The sequence below is a fragment of the Bos indicus x Bos taurus genome, chromosome 11, assembly GCF_003369695.1.
Source record: "Bos indicus x Bos taurus breed Angus x Brahman F1 hybrid chromosome 11, Bos_hybrid_MaternalHap_v2.0, whole genome shotgun sequence".
Classification (NCBI taxonomy): domain Eukaryota; kingdom Metazoa; phylum Chordata; class Mammalia; order Artiodactyla; family Bovidae; genus Bos; species Bos indicus x Bos taurus.
Genome location: NC_040086.1, coordinates 73,268,928 through 73,288,796, shown reverse-complemented (window position 1 = coordinate 73,288,796; position 19,869 = coordinate 73,268,928). Strand labels below are relative to the sequence as shown.

Below are 19,869 nucleotides of genomic sequence, written 5' to 3'. Positions count from 1 at the left end.
AAGTTTTTTCTAAGCATCTTTATTAAGATGCTTTATGTATGTGCCTCTAAAAGAAGCATGTATGTGAGGTATGAGAATTCACTCAAACATTTAATTTAGGACGTCCATACAAGGAGACAAAGGGAGCTACAGCTCATGACTTCAGTCCGCCTCCCCTTAAATTATGCTATTTCCGAATCTCAGGGGTCATCTGGTCTATTTGTGCCCTGCTACAAACGAGGAAACTAAAGTACAGAGAGGAGAACAACCTTCTCAAATTGATCCTGAGTAGAGGATGTACTCCGGAGAAGGCGATAGCACCCCACTCCAGTACTCTTGCCTGGAAAATCCCATGGATGGAGGAGCCTCGTAGGCTGCAGTCCATGGGGTCGCTAAGAGTCGGACACAACTGAGCGACTTCACTTTCACTTTTCACTTTCATGTATTGGAGAAGGAAATGGCAACCCACTCCAGTGCTCTTGCCTGGAGAATCCCAGGGACGGGGGAGCCTGGTGGGCTGCCATCTATGGGGTCGCACAGAGTCGGACAAGACTGAAGTGACTTAGCAGCAGCAGCAGCAGAGGCTATACTCAGAAACCAGGCCTCCTGAATCTCATTCCATTTACTTAATCCGATTTCACAACATCAAAACCAATCATGAGAAAAACAGCAGTTCAAGGGCAAAGGCTCAGGACCAAAGGAGTAGAGAAGGAAGTGGGGAAGGGGTCCCCAGGGTGAAAGGGACCCAAACCTGGCAAGACCCTGCGGCCTGAAGACCTGCGGCCGAGGTGGGGCAAGGCGGCAGGGACAGAGGGCTGAGCCAGTGAGCTCCCTCCAACCCCGTCCTATAGTTTCAGGGGAAGCCAAGACTGAAAACCAGGAAGACCCAGTTCTAGTGGAGTTGTTTGTGAAACAGAAGCAGCCTGCGATCTGGAGTCTGGTTTAGCCCACAGGCCTGTCCACAAGGATGTCCACATGGCTCTTACCTCCTCACCTACAGGAGTCTTAGCTTCCTAGTGGTAAAATAGGGATGAAAATTAACTCTTATAGTAATTGTGAATAGTATACCTGTGAAATGACAAAAATAATACAATTTAGTAACAAGTCTGATGTCCTTTATTTAAGGGAAAACAGTCCACAGACTGGGGGAGTACAGTGGCTCAGAGCTGCAAGAGCGCCTTCCCAAGGATGCTGGACCAGCATAAGTTCCACCCACTGACAGAAGAGGCATCAGGAACAGGAACAGGGCATGATTGGCCAGCAAGGATGGGATTTCCTTACAAGGTAGCGAGTCTTGTTTCCTAGGGGAAGGTGAACCCACTAAACCGAGCTGAAGGATTAGCAGGAGTTTCCTGTACCTGCACTGACCTAGCTTCATTTATTATTTAAAAAAATTTTTTTTGGCTGAGGCATGGCATATGGGATCTTAGTTCTCCAACTGGGGATCAAACCTCAGCCCCCTATTATGGAAGCATGGATTCCTAACCGCTGGACTAGCTCATGGACCACCTAGGGTTTCCCAGGTGGCACAGCGGTAAAGAATCTGCCTGCCAATACAGGAGAGGCAAAACATGGGGTTCAATCCCTGGGTCGAAAGATCCCCTGGAGAAGCAAATCCCCTGGCTACCCACTCCACTGTTCTTGCCTGGAGAATCCCATGGACAGAGGAGCCTGGCACAGTACATGGGTCGCAAAGAGTCAGACATGACTGAGCACACACCACACATGGACGGCCTAGCCCACTGACCTAGGTTTAGATTTCTGATCTGGGCCGGGCCACAGCGGTGGTCTCTATTTTGTGAAACCTGAAATACAAAGTTACTTTATCATTAGGATTGTGGCAGAAGTTAACGCTCCCAGCACTGTCCCTGAGATGAGGTGAAAAGTGAAAGTCGCTCAGTCACGTCTGACTCTGCGACTACGTGGACTGTACAGTCCATGGAACCCAGGGATCAAACCCAGGTCTCCCACATTGCAGGTGGATTCTTTACCAGCTGAGCCACCTGAGATGAAGGAGATGCTCACAAAGCTACCCCTCTGGCCTATTTCAGGTTTGGCTGTGGCACTGCTGAACCCAGTACCTCGTTACTGTTTTCTCACCACTAAAAAGTGGGGGTTGTTCTCAGCGCTCTTCTCTCTGTGCCCACCTCACACCCGCCCCACCAGATGGAGTGAACATTCCAGTGGGCGAACAGCTGGTCCACTGAAGAGACAACGGGTGCCTCTGTGATGACAGTTTCACAGCCTGTCCTAAGGGCCAGCCCTGGAACTCACTACTGATTATAGGCTGTCACAACAGTGCCTTTAAAAGGTGTTCGTTCAGCCTTTTGGTAAAGTACACGTGTCACATCGGCTCTAAAAAGCATCATCTCCTTTAAGGGCAATGTTATTTCTGAGGCCATCCTGTAAGGGTTCGGGTTTTCATTAGTTTATATACTATATGGTGAATAAGCTAGGAACGTCTGCCAGTTGGAATCCCCTAAAACTGCTACCCACATACTTGGCTAATAGTTTGGTTTTAGTGCTTAAAGGTCTACTTTACATTGCCATTTCTCACATCTCCTGTACTAAAGCCCAGGAGATCACACTTAATTCATCTCCTTCTTCTCAAAGTGCCCGGCACAATACCCTCAACCCCCCAACACCGAAGGTGCTTGGGGATAGCTTATTAAATGGAATATAGCACAGCAGGAGATGACCCGCTGGACACTCAGGCTGTTCTTCCCAGGGCCGACAGGAAGCAAGTCTGTTGAGACTGCAGGGTTATAAAGCAAAAGGAAGCAACATTTGCTCAGCTCACAGGAGCAGCAGTACAAATGGCCAATAAACATATGAAAAGATGTCCAACCTCACTTATCTGGGAAATGCCAATTAAAATCATAGCAAGATAGTGTTTTTCCCACCCATTAGATTAGCAAAATATTGATGTTGGCACAGGTGAAAATCTTCTCATACCCTGTTTACGGGAGCCTAAGTTGGCACTGCCCTTTTTGGAGGACAATTTGGCACACTGTATAAAATGCAAAATACACATTCCTTTCAACCCAGCATTTCTCTTTCTAGGTATCTATCTGAGAGAAACAGATGCACAAAGAGACATGACCAAGGATGTTCACTGCTGTGGTGCTTATGCAGTAAAATACTGTAAACCACACAAATGTCCACCAATAAGAGAATGGTTAAATAAAATCATGGTAATCCATACGGTGGAAGAGAACAGTAATTACGTGGCTTGATTGCCCAGACTTATCATAAGTGAAAAACCAAGCTGTAAAACGAAACTATAGTGTGGTTCTATTTATATAAAAAAGGAAAAGCGAAAAAAAGCAACTGTGAAGCAAACTTATAAATTTACACACACACATAGATGGATAAAGACAGCACCAGATACCTCTGGTAGGGGAATTAAAGTCACTGGGAGGGATGGTTGTTTTTTGTTTTTTTTTTTAAAGAATGTATTTGTGTAATACTTATATAAATCAGTTTTAAAGAATTATGCATGTCCTATTATATTCTAGCCCTGTGCTGTACATGTTCTATACACCTTATTAACCCACACAACTCTGAGATTAGAAGTAGTCATTCATTCATTCAGCAAACTTTTACAGAGTACCTCCTGAACGGCAAGCCCTGGGGGCAGAGGTGCCCAGAGGGCCTGTGCTGAACAAGCTTGGGTTGGGCAAAAGCAGAAAACAAACTGGTGAGTGGGGTTCCATGAAGATGAGACGCACACAGGACAGCAGAGTACAACCAAAGTCTACAAACAGTGCTGGGGCCTAAGCTTGAGGGGCAGAAGCAGTGGCGGGGGAGCGGGGCGGGGATGGGGTGGTCAAGTGATGCAGAAGGTCCCAGGTCCAGTGAGTGGACAAGTCGGCACCTGGACTCACTTCCAGGAAAGCGAAGGCTGTGTTGCCTGTGGGGAGAGAAGGGGGCTCTGAGTGCAGGAGAGAGAAGGGAGGAGAGGACAGACTGGAGTATGTGGACAGAAGATTACTGTTGCCTGTGTGCACGCTAAGTCGCTTTAGTTGTGTCTGACTCTTCTTTGACCCCATGGACTGCAGCCCACCAGGCTCCTCTGTCCATGGAATTCTCCAGGCAAGACTACTGGAGTGGGCTGCCGTTTCCTCCTGCAGGGGATCTTCCTGATCCAGGGATCTAACCCAAATCTCTTACATCTCCTGAATTGGCAGGCAGGCTCTTTACCACTAGCGCCACCTGGGAAGCCCCCAATTACTTGCTATCAGTATTTAATACGTATTAAACATCTAGTAAGTCTGAGGATGCAGGAGTCCCTCCATTTGGGTTGGAAGCCAGGAAAGAGGCAAGATTCTAGAAGAGCAGGACATGGTTTCCTGACCCCGAAGCAATTTAGAATCGGTTGGGGTGAAGACATTAAAGAGAGTCATAACATCACCGGCTATAACCGCGTCCTAAAACCACAGCACTGACACACACAGGGAGCCCTCAGGCCTTCTGGCTTGATGACAGTTCCAGCCGCTTGGCCAGGCCTCTGCCTCGCACTCGTGAGGGTTAATGAGGTAACACCTGTGAAAAGCCCTTCCTAAGCCTAAAGTGCTCCTTCAGGGCCACGCTGTTCTGAAAACAGAAAGAAGAGTCTGGAACTGCCCTCCTCTGGGGGAAGGTGCCTCTCGTCTCTCCTCCCCACACCCCGCCCTGGGCTAGTTCTGCCAGGCCAAGGTAAGTTCTCCTTGGCTCAAGAACAGTGGCGACCCAGTGGGGACAGCAGGAATGTGGGATGGAGAAGACTCAGGCACCGCCTTACCCATGGGAGCCTGCCCTCAGTCCCCCAGCCCCACACTATTCTCCAGGTACACTTGTTAGCACCCCCAGAAACCAATGGCCTGGGCCCGAGCTCCCCAAGAAGTTGTCTCATATTTACCCACCTCCCAACTGCTTAGCCAACCAACAGCTATTCACAGAGCCTGTTCTCCCTGCCCAATTATCAGGTTTGGCATAACTGGTGAAGACATGTAAGAGTTAGTGAAAAATACTCTATGAAATATAACTGACTGCTAAACCCCACAATATTAACGGTAAGGACTACAGGAGTGCAGAGAAGGGAAGAGGGCAGTGTGGACTAGAGAGAATCCAGAGATCTTCTTGGAGGAGGCAACAGCTCTCGGACTCAACCCTGAAGAATGAAGAGGGGAAAGTATAGCAGAAACAAAAGCAGGAAGGAAGTAGAAAGGGGAGACCCGGTCTCTCACAGGGACTGTTCTATTAGAGAATGGTAGTGGCAGGGTTCGGGGGGTGGAGCCATTGTGGAGGTCACAGTGAGGGTCAAAGTCTTGAGAAACAGCCAGAGGATTTCTGACATGATAGGGAGACAACGGAGAGTTGTTGCTGGCTCTGTTGCAGGGCCTGGTCATGATTAAGGCAGAATTTAATCCTTACAAGGATGAGTACAGAGGTGCAGAGAATAGGAGATGGGACAGACAGACATGAGCATCCCAGCTCAGGCAGGAACCCCCACTTCTGCCTCGGCAGAGGGGTTGGAAATGCCCCATTTTTCTCATCCAATTATTTTAAATTTCATTTATTTTGAGATATTCTAAGTCTTCTTAGTTGTTTTTTTTTTTTTAAAGCTTAAGGTGGCAGGTAAACTCAGATGGTAAAGAGCAGACCTCACAGTGTGGAGTGATCAGGGAGGTCATGGGAAAAGGAAATTAAGCCGAGGGGGATATTTTGAGGGTAGAAGGCTCTACAGGTGAGGCATGTGGACCAGGGGCAGAGTGGGGTCAGGTGAAGCCCCACAGCCTTCACACAAGCCCAGCTCCCCAGCCACCCTCCTGCTGCTCTGAGCCTGCATCCTGTGCTCCTTCATCCACCACCATGGACCTCCATTCCCGAAAAGACCACACAGTCTTGTTCCTCTGAACTTCTGCACATACTGTAAGTCTCTTTCTACCTCGCCTTTCCTCCCCTTTCCCTAAATTCAAGTTCATCCTTTAAAAGCCAAAAGCCACCTCTTGCTGATGCAAAGGTGACCCCAGGCAGAATTAGTCTATGTTTCTTGGCGATGCTCTGCCTGAGGTGCCGGATCCCTCACCCTGAGTTTTAGTTGGGGGGACTTCCCTGGTGGTCCAGGGGTTACGACTCTGTGCTTCCACCACAGGGGACACGGTTTCAATCCCTGGTCGGGAACTAAGATCACACATGCCACGTGGTGCAGCCAAAAAAAATTTTTTTAAATAAATTTTAGTGGCAATTTTAAGATTGAGAAAATGTATCTATTATCTTACTTTTCCCTGTGAGTTAAGAAAAGACTGCCTTTTTTTTTTTAATTGCAACTGAGGGCAGGCCTCCATAAATGTTCTTTAAGTACAGTTTAAGGATCACCAAATTTCTGGAAGCCCTTCAAGTGTAAAAGGCATTATATCTAGCTTCTGGCCCCAGGGCTAAAGGAGAGCAAAAGCACAGACTCCCACATAACAAGTAGTTAAAAAGCAAAGCCCCTCCCACCGACCACAGAGGAATAGCCCCAAGTCCTGAACGAAATTTCCATCCCAAAGACCACACTTAAAGCTCAGAGACCTTGCAGAGGCTGTCCTGTCCCTTTTCCAAGCTCTTCCAGGAGAGAAATTTCTGCCTTCCTGGATCCCAGAGGAAATGGAAACAATCAAGTAGCCACCAGCCTCTCTCTTTCCCACCTGGCTTGGAACTTTCTCTAGAGCAAGCTCTCACACAATGTACAAGGGATAACACCCTCCTTTGTAGGCCTGGGGTAAAGACCAGTGAGAGTGAAGGTGAAAGGCCCCAGGTGGTGGCAATTCATGGCGCGTCCCTTCCCTTCCTGGTCAACACGCTTTCTCTCTGCTCATCAGACACACAGGAGGGCAGTCCCCCAGTGGTTGCTCGGGGGGACTGCTTTCGCCCCTTGGTCTCCACCGCCTCATCGCCTCTCACTGCTGAAGCCCTGGCCTGGCTTCCTCCCTCCTGATCTGCACGGAAGCCTCTCTTAGAAAAGTCACCGGCTGCCTCCAGGTGGGCAGGTGCAAACAGCCTGTTTCAATTCAGCCTCCATGGGGCAGGGTGGCCCCTGCCTCTGGAAAAGTTTCTCTCCTTTCTCCCAGGCTCTTCCTCCCAGGCCCCTTCTCAATACCGCTGCTGCCACTGCCCCTACCTCATGTGGCCATAACTGCAGGGTTTCTGTGGACCGAGCCCGGGATGCATCTCGGTTCTCTCCAGTCTCCTAGGTGAGCTCATCAGTGTTTGTGGCTCTATGCCTTCCCACCTTTGCATCTACAGCCTGGACCTCCCTCTGCTCTGGGATCCGGGCACCTTAGTATCTCAGACTAAACACTTGCTTCCCTCCCACCCCAAACCCATTCCTCCTCTAGTCTTCCCACCTGAGGCAGCTGCACACGCATTACCTCTGTGGGCCGTGTCCATCCTCCCCCCTTCCACATCCTTCCCATTGGTTAGCAAGCCCAGATCTGTCCCTCTCCTTCACTTTTGCTGCTCCTTTAATCTACATCAAATCACTCCTCTGCATAGAAACCTTCAGGGGCTTCTCAGGATACTCAGCGCTAAACCAGCTTCCGGCCCACATCTCAAGGCTCTGTATGATCGGCCTCTGCTTACCTCCCCTCGCCACCTCTCGTCTGGCCCCACTCTCTCCCCTGCTTGGTTCACTCTGAGAAGACCCGTCTTTTACACAACCAAACAAGTCAGGGCCTCGCTTGTGCTGTTTCCTCTGCCTAGAATATTCTCCCCCACCCCACAACTCACAGAGCCAGCTCTTTTATTCCTTCCGGTCTCAACTTCAATACCGCCTTCTCCAAGAAGCCTCTCCACACCACCCCACCTAAAGCAGGCCTTTGTTACTCTCTATTTCAACTCTAATAAGAGCTCTAACTTGTTTTCTGTCCATGTCCCCCATCACAATGTCAGCTCCATGAGGGTAGGAATTATACGTGCATGAGGCCTAGACACTGCCTGCTTACACGCTGAGAGTCCAGTAACATTTGTGGAAATAACAAAGGACGCGCAGTCACTGCCTAGGGAGCCAGCAGTTCCCTGTAAGAGTGAGAGGTTAACCTGAAGGGGAAGGGGAAACTGAGGCTCAGCCAGGGCCTGACAACAGCCACAGACGGTGGCTGAAGCTAACTTCCAGTTTCCCGGTTCTGTGGGACAGGCTGGGGCCCAGGCCAGAGAAGGCACCTCACCTCCCTTTTCCAGCGTGCCAGCCACTCGTCCCGCTTGCGCTTGCTGATGTAGTAGGGGTCCCCCGCCTGGAAGGTGAGCCGCGGCATGGGCCGCTGGCGGAGGCTGGACTCCCAGCCCAGGCCACCCCGCAGCCGGCCCCGGGAGCCCTAGGACAGAGAGACGACAGACAGACCGGCATTAAGGTGGGCGTGGACAGCCCTGCTGCAGGGTCGTTCCTCCTGGAGGGGAAACCAAGGAGGCACTCACCTCATACAGAACACAGGAGCTCTGACTCCTGGCCAGAGATGCCGGCCCTGGAGTGAGGGACAAGCCCCTGCCTGGGTGGAAGGAGTGAGGGATGGGGGCGGGATGTGGGGCAGGACATAAAACAGAAGGGGAGGTGCTTGGTCTCGAGTGGGGACCAGCTGGCTGCCTCGCTGGGGGCCTTCCAACCTCCACACCCACTTCCTCTGCTCCTCACGGAGGGACAAGTACAGAAGGGGCCAGGGGCCACCTCGGGCTCCCCTCACACACACTCGCCACAGTCGGTCAGAGCGGTGGCTTTCTTCTCCTAGAATCAGGATCCATAGAGCCCCTGGGGGTTGAGGAAAACACTTGCCTCCATTTTCATGGATTCGATGTTGGTCTCCTTCTGTTCTTTGCCTGTGGAGAGGGAAGAACAAAGGGACTGTCGGCAGAGTTACAGGAGTGGCTCAGAGGCCTCACCTTGTGCCTGGGGTCCCTGCCTCGGGGATAGGGCTTCTCCAACCATTTGGTCGCGCCTATGTCAAACCTGATGGCCTACTGTGTGCCAGGCATTATATCATGCTGGCCCCAGGACTCAGAGCGCAGCCAGGGCAGAAAAAGGACCTGGGCAGGGTTGGAGGCCCAAACCCAAAGGAACAACAGAAAAGCCAGGGCTGTGGTTTCTGGCCCATGGAGTGAGTCAGGCACACAGGAGGGTCTGGAAAGAGCCCCTTTGGCTACTCCCAGTCAAGAGAGCTCAATTACTGGAGGGGAGGCCAGACTTCGTGGTGTGGGGTGTGGCAAAGATGCTCTGGGGGTGGGAGGATGGGGGCGCATGGGGACTGGAGCAAGACTACTGAAGCAACTTTGTCTCTTTGAGACTCAGTTTCCTCATGTGGAAAATAAAGATGCTGGAAATGGTTTCTAAGGTGCTCCTGCAGCTCTCAACACCATGCTTCTACCATGAATATCTGCCTCTGTACCCCATTCTCAGGTCCCTGAGTTCTGTCTTTATTCTAGAAGCCTTGGATTCCCACTCTCCACAGTCGTTCTGTAATCTCTCCCAGCTTTTTCCTCGTTGAGGATAGGTACATAACCCTGCTAATGCTTCAGACAGCATTTCCCTGCTCCTCTTCCCCACGGTTCCTCAGTTGGCCTGGACTCCAGTTCCTGGAAGGGAAGGCTCCCCTGGGGGCTGAAGCCCCAGCAGTACAGCCTTTAAAGGTTGGGGCAGGGAGGCCTTATCCTCTCCTGTCCTTCTCCAGGTTCCAAGCTCCAGAAGGTCCTGGAGCTCCTACGCTGGTCCTGTCCCTCTCAGGTTCCTCACTAGCACACTCCAGAGTCTGCAGCCCTGCCTGGCTGTGGGTTGGGTTAATTATGCCTTCCAGCTTCCTGCTGGAGACTGGGGGTGCTGAGGCAGGGAGGCTGGGGTGTGTGTGTGGGGGGGCGGTGAGCCTCCTCTCACCTGGGCCCCAGAACTCCTTTGTCTGAAGCCAAGATTACTGAGCTTGGCCCCAAAGCAGGAAGGTCACTACGGCTGGCTCAAGGTCACTTGGGAGGCTGGGGGTAGGGGGTTTGTGGGCGGTGTGAAGGGGAGACAAAGAGCCCAAAACGGAAAAAACAGCCCTTCTTGCATCTCCTGGCTGTGAGGCGGAAACCAGCCACAGCACTGAAGGTCTCTGAATCCCCAGGCCCCTGAAGAGGCTGTTTCTTTCCCCCTCTCTCACTCACCGAGGGAGACCTGCGGCTCCACTCTGGGCTTCGATGACCTGGAGCCTGGGGACAGGGCAGGCAGGGCTGCACCTGCGGGTTTGCTGGGAGGTGTGGACCCCGCGGTGCCAGATGCCCAGGGCGCCGGGAGGAAGCGGGGGCGCGTGTTAACTCGCCAGCGCTGTGTACACAGCCGGCCTTTTAAGGTACGTCTCACCGGACTTTCCCTGTCGCTTCCTCGTGCTTCCTTTAGGCCCTCTAGCCTCACAACTGCCAGCCGCCCCCCACGCCCCTCAACTGTTTCTCGTGCCTTCTGGGGCAGGGCTGCCCCTCCCGCCCGCCTTCTCCGGGCCTCCCTCCTTCCCCGGGGTCCCCGCCCCCCAACTTCTCTCAGACCCCCGGCGTTCCACCCGGCCAGGCTTTGGGCCGGCCAGGAGGGGGCGCCCACCCTCGTATCACGCGGCGCCTGGGACCTTTCTTCCGGGGGACCCTCCGTGGCTTTTGGCTTTGTGGAGAATCCTCTGTTCACTAGAATTACCGAGAATCGGGGCTGAAAGGAATTGTCGAGATGATGGGGTACTTGTCTTGCCCTTCGAGGGGGAAACTGAGGCGCGGCGGGGGGGGGGGGGGCGGGGGGCCGGGGAGCCGAGGGACTTACTGCCAGAGCTGAGATTTCAGGGCTCCTGACTCCCAAGCCGGCTGTCTCCTTTTTACATCGCACCACCCTGAGGCTCCCCTCTTCCTCCTTCCCCAGCCCCCATGCTCCCCGAAACAGAACTACTTTTCCTCATGCGGTTTCCAACTGGCTTCTTTCTGGAATGTTCTCCCTGACAGATTCCGCGCATGCCCACTTGAGTGATATCGCACACACACTTTCCAGCCCGGCCCAGCAAAACAACCAACTGGGCTGCTTCAGAATGCAGCGCTTGTCCTGAGTCAGGGGGTGGTCAGCAGCTCTCTGGACAGTCCCTCTGCCGTCCATCTGCTCCCGGCCCAGACCCAGGGTCGCAGGCCGGGCCAGGTGGCTGTGCGTCTTCCAGGATGGCCCTGGCAGGCTTGGACATAACCCTGGGGCATCTCAGGTCCTGGGGGCAGGGGAGGCCAGAGTGCTTCTAACACTTACCTGCTGGTCTGAGGCTATACTCTGCCAGGGGGTCACCTCCAAATTCCCTTTAAAATGAACCAAAATCCCAATGACAGGACTGAGGTCAGGCTGGCCTCAGAGGGTAGTTACTAGCCGAGTACTAGTGTGTCAGTCTAAGCAGAGAGAAGCTCTGTGCTGACCCTCATCTGGCCCTTCACCAAGCTGTATAATCTCAGTAACTAACTTAACCTGTCTGAACCCTCAGTCTCCCCATCTGAAATATGGGGATAATAAAAGTCTTCCTTAGATGCTGGCAAGGATTAAATGAATTACATAAAGAGAAGGGCTTCTCAAAGTTTAATATGCCTCAGAATCATGAGGATCTCTTTCAAATGTAGATTCTGATTCAGTAGGTCTAGGGTGGGGCTGGAGACTCTGTATTTGTAACCTGCCAGGTGATGCCAGGAGACGCTGCTGGTCCATGGACCATTTTGAGTAGCAAGAACATAGAACACTCAACACATGGTTAATATTCAGTAAAAAAGAGAGCTACATTACCATCATTACTACTATCACCATGATGGCCTTAATGCTCGGAGTGCAGGAGCAGTTCCAAGGCCACCACCTGCCTGTCCAGGTGGCTCTTGTCCTTATTACTCATCATCTCCCCTGTTCCTCCTTTCTCCTGGCTGTACTATCAGGATTTGGGGCTCCTACGTGCACACAGGAGGGTGCCCAGGCCAAGACTGCTTTAAAGTCCTCCATGTTTCCTGTGTAGGAAATAATGAGAGGGATTCCGGGAGAGACAGATGGGGCCCCTGAAAAGACCATGGCCAAGTCACTTTCTCCCTGGGGCCTCAGTCTCCTTCCTTCTTGGAACCAAGCAGCTGCGTATGCATTCTATGGGGCTGACTGCTGGACTGGTGGCCAAGCCTCCAGTAGGCCACTGCCCACCCCTCTAGGTACCAGCTCACCAGTCTCCGCATCCAGGCAATTCACCGTGACCTTCAGGGATCCCAGCTCTGATCCCTGCCAGCATCTCCACAGCCTCAATAGCTGAGGCCACACAGGAGTGCTCCAAGGCCAAATTTTGGAGATCAAGGACACACGGGACGTTCTCACCCACTGCACTTTGTACTAAGAGTCTGAGAAGGATCCACTCAATGTGCAAAAGTCCCAAACCCAGGAGTCACCCTGACATCATCTCTGCCCGGCCCCCTCCTGTCCCAGGCGCTTATCCACAGCTCTCCAGATCTGCCATCCTCCCCTCGGCGCCTGATTGCTCATCCTGCTTCCCGGCCCCTCTGTTCCATCCCAGGATCCAGATGGCAAAGGGATCTTTTCAAAACGTAAAGCGGATCATGTCACCCCTCGAGAGGGCAGCCTTGAAGCTGCGCTAGCTGTATCTGCTGTCCCCCTGTCAAACACCCTTCTCCCTCCCTCCCCCCATTCCACACACGTGTGGGTTTCTGTCACGTCCCTGGATACCCTGCTCCCTCCCACCTGTTCTCACCCCCTCCCTGCGCTTCCCCTCCCCTGGTAAACCCCAGCTCATCCTTCTGCTTAGGTGTAACAGCCCAGCTTGTCTGGGGCTCCTCTGTTACAGTTCCTGAGAATCATGTTTATTTTCTCTTCGAGAACTTATCTCTGTGTATAAACACACACTTGTAAGTGTGCATTTCTCATTAATGTCCATCTCTTCAGTGGATCGTTGAGGTCCTCCAGGGCAAGAACCAGGTTTTTGTTCATGATAGCTTCCCCAAATCCCGGCACACGTCAAGTAAGTGTTTAATAAACCCCTATTGACCAACTAGAGGAGTTGCTCCTGAGAACGGAGGACAGGGAAATCCCAAACCGAAAGCAAACTCTCACGAGTTAAGAGCAGCCTCACAGTGCTGGCTCCATCCCAACAGGCAGGAAGGCCTGCCCCAGCCCTGGGCCTCAGCTGGGTGCAAGCTATGGTGGGGTCCCAGGAGCTGCCTGTTTGGTGGGCAGGGCCGGTGGGTTCCCAGTTCTGCTCTTGTATATCTGGCCTTTGTAAAGGGAGATGGCGTTTTCTCCCTTTCTTCCTGTTTCAAATCAGGCCGCATGGCCACTCCTCTACGTGTCAGGACACATCCCCAGAGGTGCTGAGTTCAGGACCAGCCGCCACATCAATCCCACCCCCCAGAACAGCAGGGGGCATGGGAAGGGCACACAGACTCTGAAGCTAGAGACCAAGACGAATGAATTCCGAATCTGCCAACAGGCTTGGGGTCCCTGAGCAAGTCACTACATCTCATTAAGCCTTGATTTTTTCCCACCTTAAGATGAGGCTCATAATACCTCTTGAAGAAGACTGAGAGAGTAAATAAAACCACAGATGCAGAATGAGTACCTCAGAAAGCCCTTTGCACGTGGTGGGGGCATCGTAAATATTAGTTGAATAGTAAATGAATGAAAGATTTTTTTTTTTTAAATAAATTGGGAAATCTCTTCTGGAGATGCTCTCTACCCTGCATGAATATGAGGTTTGGAAGCATGCGAAATTAAGTCACGCCAATTAATCGATTGATTCACTCCCCATCATGTACTCTTGGAAGGAAGGCATTCTGAAATTAAAATGCACATATGCAAAACAACCTGGCAGGGCCCTGGGAGGATCAAACGTGATAATGTATGAGAAAGCGCTTGGTAAACTGTGAAGCCCTGTACAAATGCTAGTTGTCCTCATTACTAACATGTTTACAGTTCTGTTGGCCCTGAAATCGCTGGCTTAACCTGAAAGAAAAAAGTGGGCAACTTTCCAGGGCTCCAGGGCTCCAGGGCTAGGCCAAAAAGTCCCTAGAGGAAGAGGTCTGGGCTGGGCAGTGCACACCCCACCCCCACCTGCCCTACCCCTCCCTGACTCTGTCACCACTGAACTTCAGTCCCGTCTGCTTAACTGTGGTGGGCTTAGGACATCTGCACTGGGAAAGGCTGACGGCGATTATAACACCCACAAGGGCACCTGCTGCCCTCGAGCGCCCAGGCCAGGGGCTTCCAATGTGTGGATCCCTAAGAGCCGCACGTCTTGTAGAAGAGTGAGCAGGCGCGGCCAAGGCTGATGGAAAGCAAAGAGAACAACCGGCCTGTGGGGAGACAGCCATCACCCCAGTTCAGCAACCACTAGCATTCTGCAAACTCACTGTCGTACCAAATCTAGTTTGGTTTTTTTTTCCATGAGAAGCCCAAACTCCAGATTTTTATGTGAAATTTCTTGATTTTGAAATATTGGCAATTAATTTTCTTTTTAATGTTTAAAATACTGCCTGGGTCAAATAAAACGTGCGTGGGCTATATCCAGCCAGTAGCCTCCAGGGCACACAGCCTTAGCAAGTAGACCTTCAGCCACCACCCAGCAGGTGCCTCCTGGGACCTTCCAGGCCCTGAGTTCTAACCCTCAGGGGGATCCCAGCCAGCCCTGCAGAGGCTTCCCCCCTTGTGCCCGGGACTTACCCTCTTCTGCAGGGGCTCCCCGGCCATCCTTGGGGGTGCAGCAGCCATTCTCTACAGCTCTGGAGGCTTCGGGCGGGGTCTCAGTGGCACCCTCTCCCTCTGCTGGGGCCCCGCCCTTCTGCCCTCCAGCGGGGCTCCCCTCCTCTGGCTGGGGCTCACTCCGCTTCTCCAAGTCCCCGTTGGGTAACAGCTCTGAGGGGCCTGAGTCTTGGGCCATGGACAGGGACTTGGAGGTCACGGCGGGGTCCTTCGGTGTGTCACTGCTTTCCACCTGCAAAGATAAACATGAAGGGAGCGTTAGACCAGTGGTTTCAGCCCCTCATTGACCCATTGGAGATTCTGGTGAAAATTACGTCTGTCCAGAAAATGGTGTTCACATAAATGTGTATGCAGTCAAACACACTCACAATTTTTTCTCTCAGATTCAAGGGCTTCACCCTCTGAAGTCAAAAGGTCTGTGGACTCCAGTGAAGAAAACAGGAAAATGTATGAGAAAGTGCTTTGTAAACTGTGAAGCCCTGACAAGTGCTAGTTGTCTTCATTACTAACATGTTTACAGCTCTTTACCCCATCTCACAGCACCCCCACTCACTGAAGTGATGGGGAGGTCCCCAAGTCTTCCCTGTGGCCCCCACTGAAAAGGAATGCTCCTCATTTTATCCCCACTTCAAACCAGGACACTTCCCCAGAGGATTCCAAGTAACCCCGGGCTGATTTGACTCCTGTGTCAACGCCCCTCTGGCTGTCCTCTTGAGCTGCTGCCTGGCATGTGGAGTGCGAGGGTGAAAGGGGGGCCTCCTCTCCCCCAACCTGAGCACTGTTCCTTCCCTCAGCTTTGGCCCCACAGCCTCTCGAGGGTGCTCAGACCCCAGGAGAGCCAAGTCCCCCCTGCCAGAGCACACAGTGGCCTGCAGCAAGTCTGGAGTACATGGTGCCATGTTCCCCTCCAAGAGGAAGTGTCGTGCTTTGTCCCCAGGAGTCTCAGAACTGAGCTTGCTACAGGAAACACACTGAGAGTTGTCATAACCGTCCCTCCTAAGTGTCACTGCACGGTGGGCGAAGCTCCCTCTCACCCGTTACCCCTCAGAGCACCCGGCCTCCTGGGGAGGCTCCCAGAGACTTTTGTGATTAGCTCGAGGTCACACACCTTGTGAGGACAGAGCCTGGCGAGCATCTGGCCCTTGGCCATCCGGGGGCAGGTAGGCCAGGACATCTCAGAAGGGACAGAGGTGTCCTCTCAGGGCAGGAGAGACACGAGTCCCCCTGTGCTTGGCGCTCTGCCACACCCGCAGGCACCGGACCACCCGCCGCAGCCCTGTCTGCCGGCTCCCCTGCAGAATTGGTGGAGGGCAGGCGCGGCACAAGCTCAGCAAAAGCCTCAGGAAGGTGCTGCTCAAGAGTGTGCCTCAGTTTCCCCACCTGTTTTCTGTTTATAAAAGCCAGTCACATACAAAAATTCTAACCACACAAAAATGAATAGCATTGAAAGGTTAAAGCCCCTATTTCAATTCCCTGCCTCCAGAATCACTCCCCACAGGTGAACCATCATTAACAGTTTGGCGAGTATCTTTTCTCGACTTTTTTCCCTGTGCATCTACAGTCATACATAAGTTGCGTGTTTATACACACGTATTTACACACACATCCAGATCCAGAATTTTTTTTTCCCCCCTAAGAAGGGATCATATGACTTATCCTGTTCTGCAACTTGCTTTTTCACTTCGCAAGCACAGCGGGCACCTCTCCATACCAGCGCGTATGGATCTGGCTCACTCTGCCTTGGCTGCTCAACATTCTATTGAAAGGATGGTCCTTAATTTATTCAAACCGTCTCCTAGTGGTGAGCTTTGGGCTGACGGGCTTTCTGTTGCAGAGAACCTCTTGCACTTACGGCTCTCTGCACCTGTGAATTTCCATAGGCCAGAGTCTTAGAAGTGGCCTGGCTGGGGAAGAGGGTCTGCCCATCCAAGTGTGAGGAAAGAGATCCTGCCAAACTCCCTCCAGATAGCTATACCCCTGAAGAACGTACTCCAAAGCCTGACGGAGCGCTGGGTTCCCCAGCCCCTCCCTGGCAGGCCCCGCAGTTTCCAAGGCGGCTTCTGCCCCAGGGATCCACACTCTCACCAGTGAGCCCACTGCTGTACGGCGAGGAAACCCCAGAGGCAGCAAAGAGGGACAAGGGCCTTGGAGAAAACAACAGAAATAAAAGCCAGAGTCTGCCCTGGAGGAGGTTCCCTACACAGAGCAGCCTGAGGGCATACAGAGGGACCTCGAGGCCTGGCCAGGCTGCTTTCTCCGGGGGAGGGGAGCATGTGGACCGGCTTGGGCAGGCCTGCTTCCAGGAAGAAACCCTACCACGGAAGGCTACACATGTGTGTGCGCCTCAGCAGTGGGGGTGGGGTGGGGTGGGGTCGGGGGGCGGTGCTGGAGGAAGAGGTAGGCCTCGGGGTGGGGTGGGGAAGGCAGAAGTCCTCCACCAGGCTTGGGCACTGGAGGCCGAAGCCAGCAGAGCTAGAAGGCCAAACACGGACAGCAAGCAGGCCCTGTCCCTCTCCTCGGTGGCAGCCCCATGTGTCTCACACACACACTCTCTCCAGGACTCAGGAGGTCTTTTCCACCTCCCTATTCAAACCAGTGGGCTCTCTGGCCTGGAACTCCCCTCTTCGGATGAATCCTCTCAGTCCTCAAGCCTCCTGTGTGTGACACAGTCGCGTGGCCCAGGCAACTGGAGTGCCGGGCACGCCTGGAGTGGGGAGCCTGCGGGGGGGCTCTGCCCCCCAGGTCCTGCTGTGCCACCGCTGGAGCCCCAGAAATGGCGCTCCCAGGAGGAGGGAGTTGCGGGGTCCTGCTGGCCGGGCTGAGAAGTTTGGGTCAGCGGCACCAATCTCTTACCATAGCCGTGTCCTCCTTTCCTCTACCCACTCGCTTCACCACACACACCTCGAGTCAGGGTAGGCTCCCAGCCCCGCAGACTGCTCAGACAATGCCGCTGTCACTTACTTCCTGCCCGGGGGCCACACCGCCTCTTCTCACCCTGGGACTCAACTTCCTGTTGACTGCCAGCTCCAGAGCATAGAGACCCAGGACTACCTGCTCTGAGACCCGACCCAGCCCTGGGGCCCGAGCCACCGTGACTGGAGACCCCTCTCAGGCCTGCCCCGGAGGGACCCCCAGTCTGCAAGAGGGTGAGACACGCCATCCTTCCAGAGGTGGGTGGAGGAGGCGTCAGGGGAAGCTCTGCACAGCTCCAGCCCCGGGAGGATGGGTTCAGGTGGGCTGAAATCTGCCCTGATCTCACCATTCCCCCTCACCCCCCTTCCCCACCAGCCTGAGTCAGCTGGAGTTCTGGGCTTAGGGGAGCTGCTGACTCCTACCACCGTCAACTTGAGATCCATCTAACCCATGAAGAACTACCCCCTCACCCCCAGCTACTAGTGGGCCCTCACTCTCCCTCTCTCTGAGGCGTGGAAACTGGGCAGGTCAGATCCACCCAGAAGAAACCACTGAGAGGAAGGAAGGAAGGAGGTCCACAGTGGGGAGCTGGATGTCCCATCTCAGGTGAGAAGAACAGACCTGGAAGCCGCCTGGAGCGGCCACCCCAGCCCGGCCTGCGCCCTCCTGATTCCGTCTCCTCTGCTTCTACCTCCTCTCAGCCCCCTCCTCTCCTCTGTGGCCACTAGCCGCAGAGGAGGCACGGGATCGCTTTACTGGGTTAGACTGGACGTTGGAGTAGGGCACCTGGCAGCTCTTTAGTATTCACAATGAATTCCTTAATGCCAAAGACCAGGTTACAGTGAGAGCATCCAGTCCACACGTCTAGAGGGAGTCTCAACTTTGTTGCATGTCAAACGTAATTGGTTAAAGGTCTGGTTTTGTTTGCTTTTTCTCTTTACTACTGCCTTGAGTGGAGGAGACACAACACACTCTGAGACACTCATTTCTTCTGTGGGGGGAGGGGTAGCAGCCCGGCCCTTTTCAAAGGCGCCACCAGCAGCTGTAGGTGACAATTTCTCCTTCCTCTGCTTCTCACCCACGGAGGCGGGGAGAGGGGGTCAGGAGTGGTGGCAGGAGGGGAATGGGAGCCATGGGCCCCCTCACTTCTCTTCCTTTGGGTGGGTGGGCACAACAGAGTGGAGTAAAGCTAGACTCCAGCACCCACTGTGCACCTACCTGCCCCCCCACCCCCTGCCACATGCCTCACTCTGGGTCTTCAAGCCCGGCCTACCACCTCCTGAGGCCCCCTCAGAGTTTGCTGGCCTTTGCCTTCCTTCCAAGCAAGACCCCTCCATCCCAAGATAATGCCTCCTGCTTCTCTGCTGCCTATCTGCTCCTTGGACCTCTCCTGTGAGCAGCTTATTCCAAGCAGTGAAGGCAGTGGTTCTCAGCTGGGGTGGATTTTGCCCCCCAGGGGACATGTGGCAATATGTCTGAGACATTTTTGGTCACCACACCGTGGGGGTGGCGGGGGTTGGGGGGAGGCACGGACTGTGGCTTCTGGTGGGTAGGGGCCTGGGGTGCTGCTAAATACCCTACACGACAGCCCCCAACACAGAAATTATGCAGCCCCAAAGGGGGCGGGTGCTGTTGTTGAAAAGCCCTGGGCTGAGGACAGGGGCACGGACACAGGGACCTCATCTAAGGACCCTTTTTTCAAAACTTTTTAAAAAGTTGTAAAATATATGTAACAGAGAATCTACCATTTTACCCATTTTCAAGTGTACAATTCAGTGACATTAAGTACATTCACACTGTCGTACAACCATTACCACCATCCATCTTGAAAACATTTTCATCATCCCAAACTAAAAGTCTGTACCCTTTAAACAAAAATCTCCCCATTTCCCCTCCTAGCCCCTGGCAACCACTATTCTACTTTCTGTCTTCTAAGGAATATTTTAAGTCTGTCTGTCTCTCTCTCACACACAAACATACACCCCTGGAAGGCATTTGTGTCAGGCCCCGCTTGCTTTTTAAGGCCCTCAGCCTCACCCTTTTCCCAACCTCTGCCCCCCAAGAGCCCCCGTGGAGGCTGGCCCTGCAGTCCACTCCAGCATTCACTCACATCTCCCAGTCCACCACACACCACATTTGTTTACAAAGCACTTTCACACCCTATCTCATTAAAGCACTCCTCACATGGTACCTAATTATTTGTTTACCGTGTGTCTCCCTCCTAGGCTGTGAGCTTTGCCTTATTTATCTTT

The 19,869-nt window shown here is 53.1% G+C and overlaps 1 protein-coding gene across 9 annotated transcripts in view; it reads right to left on the bottom strand.

Annotated features, from left to right (window-relative positions):
• DNMT3A (DNA methyltransferase 3 alpha) overlaps positions 1 to 19,869 on the bottom strand; it is a 102,423-nt gene that overhangs the window by 34,347 nt on the left and 48,207 nt on the right. For all 9 annotated transcript variants that reach the window (XR_003513453.1, XR_003513454.1, XM_027555917.1 and 6 more), the window contains exons 4-6: positions 14,666 to 14,936; positions 8,768 to 8,811; positions 8,169 to 8,315 (exon numbers count right to left, since the gene is read on the bottom strand). Coding sequence is in view for 7 of the 9 variants with exons in the window: in XM_027555917.1 (XP_027411718.1) it covers positions 8,169 to 8,315; positions 8,768 to 8,811; positions 14,666 to 14,936 (462 nt within the window). In the remaining 2 variants the exon portion in view is untranslated. The remainder of the gene's footprint in view (positions 1 to 8,168; positions 8,316 to 8,767; positions 8,812 to 14,665; positions 14,937 to 19,869) is intronic.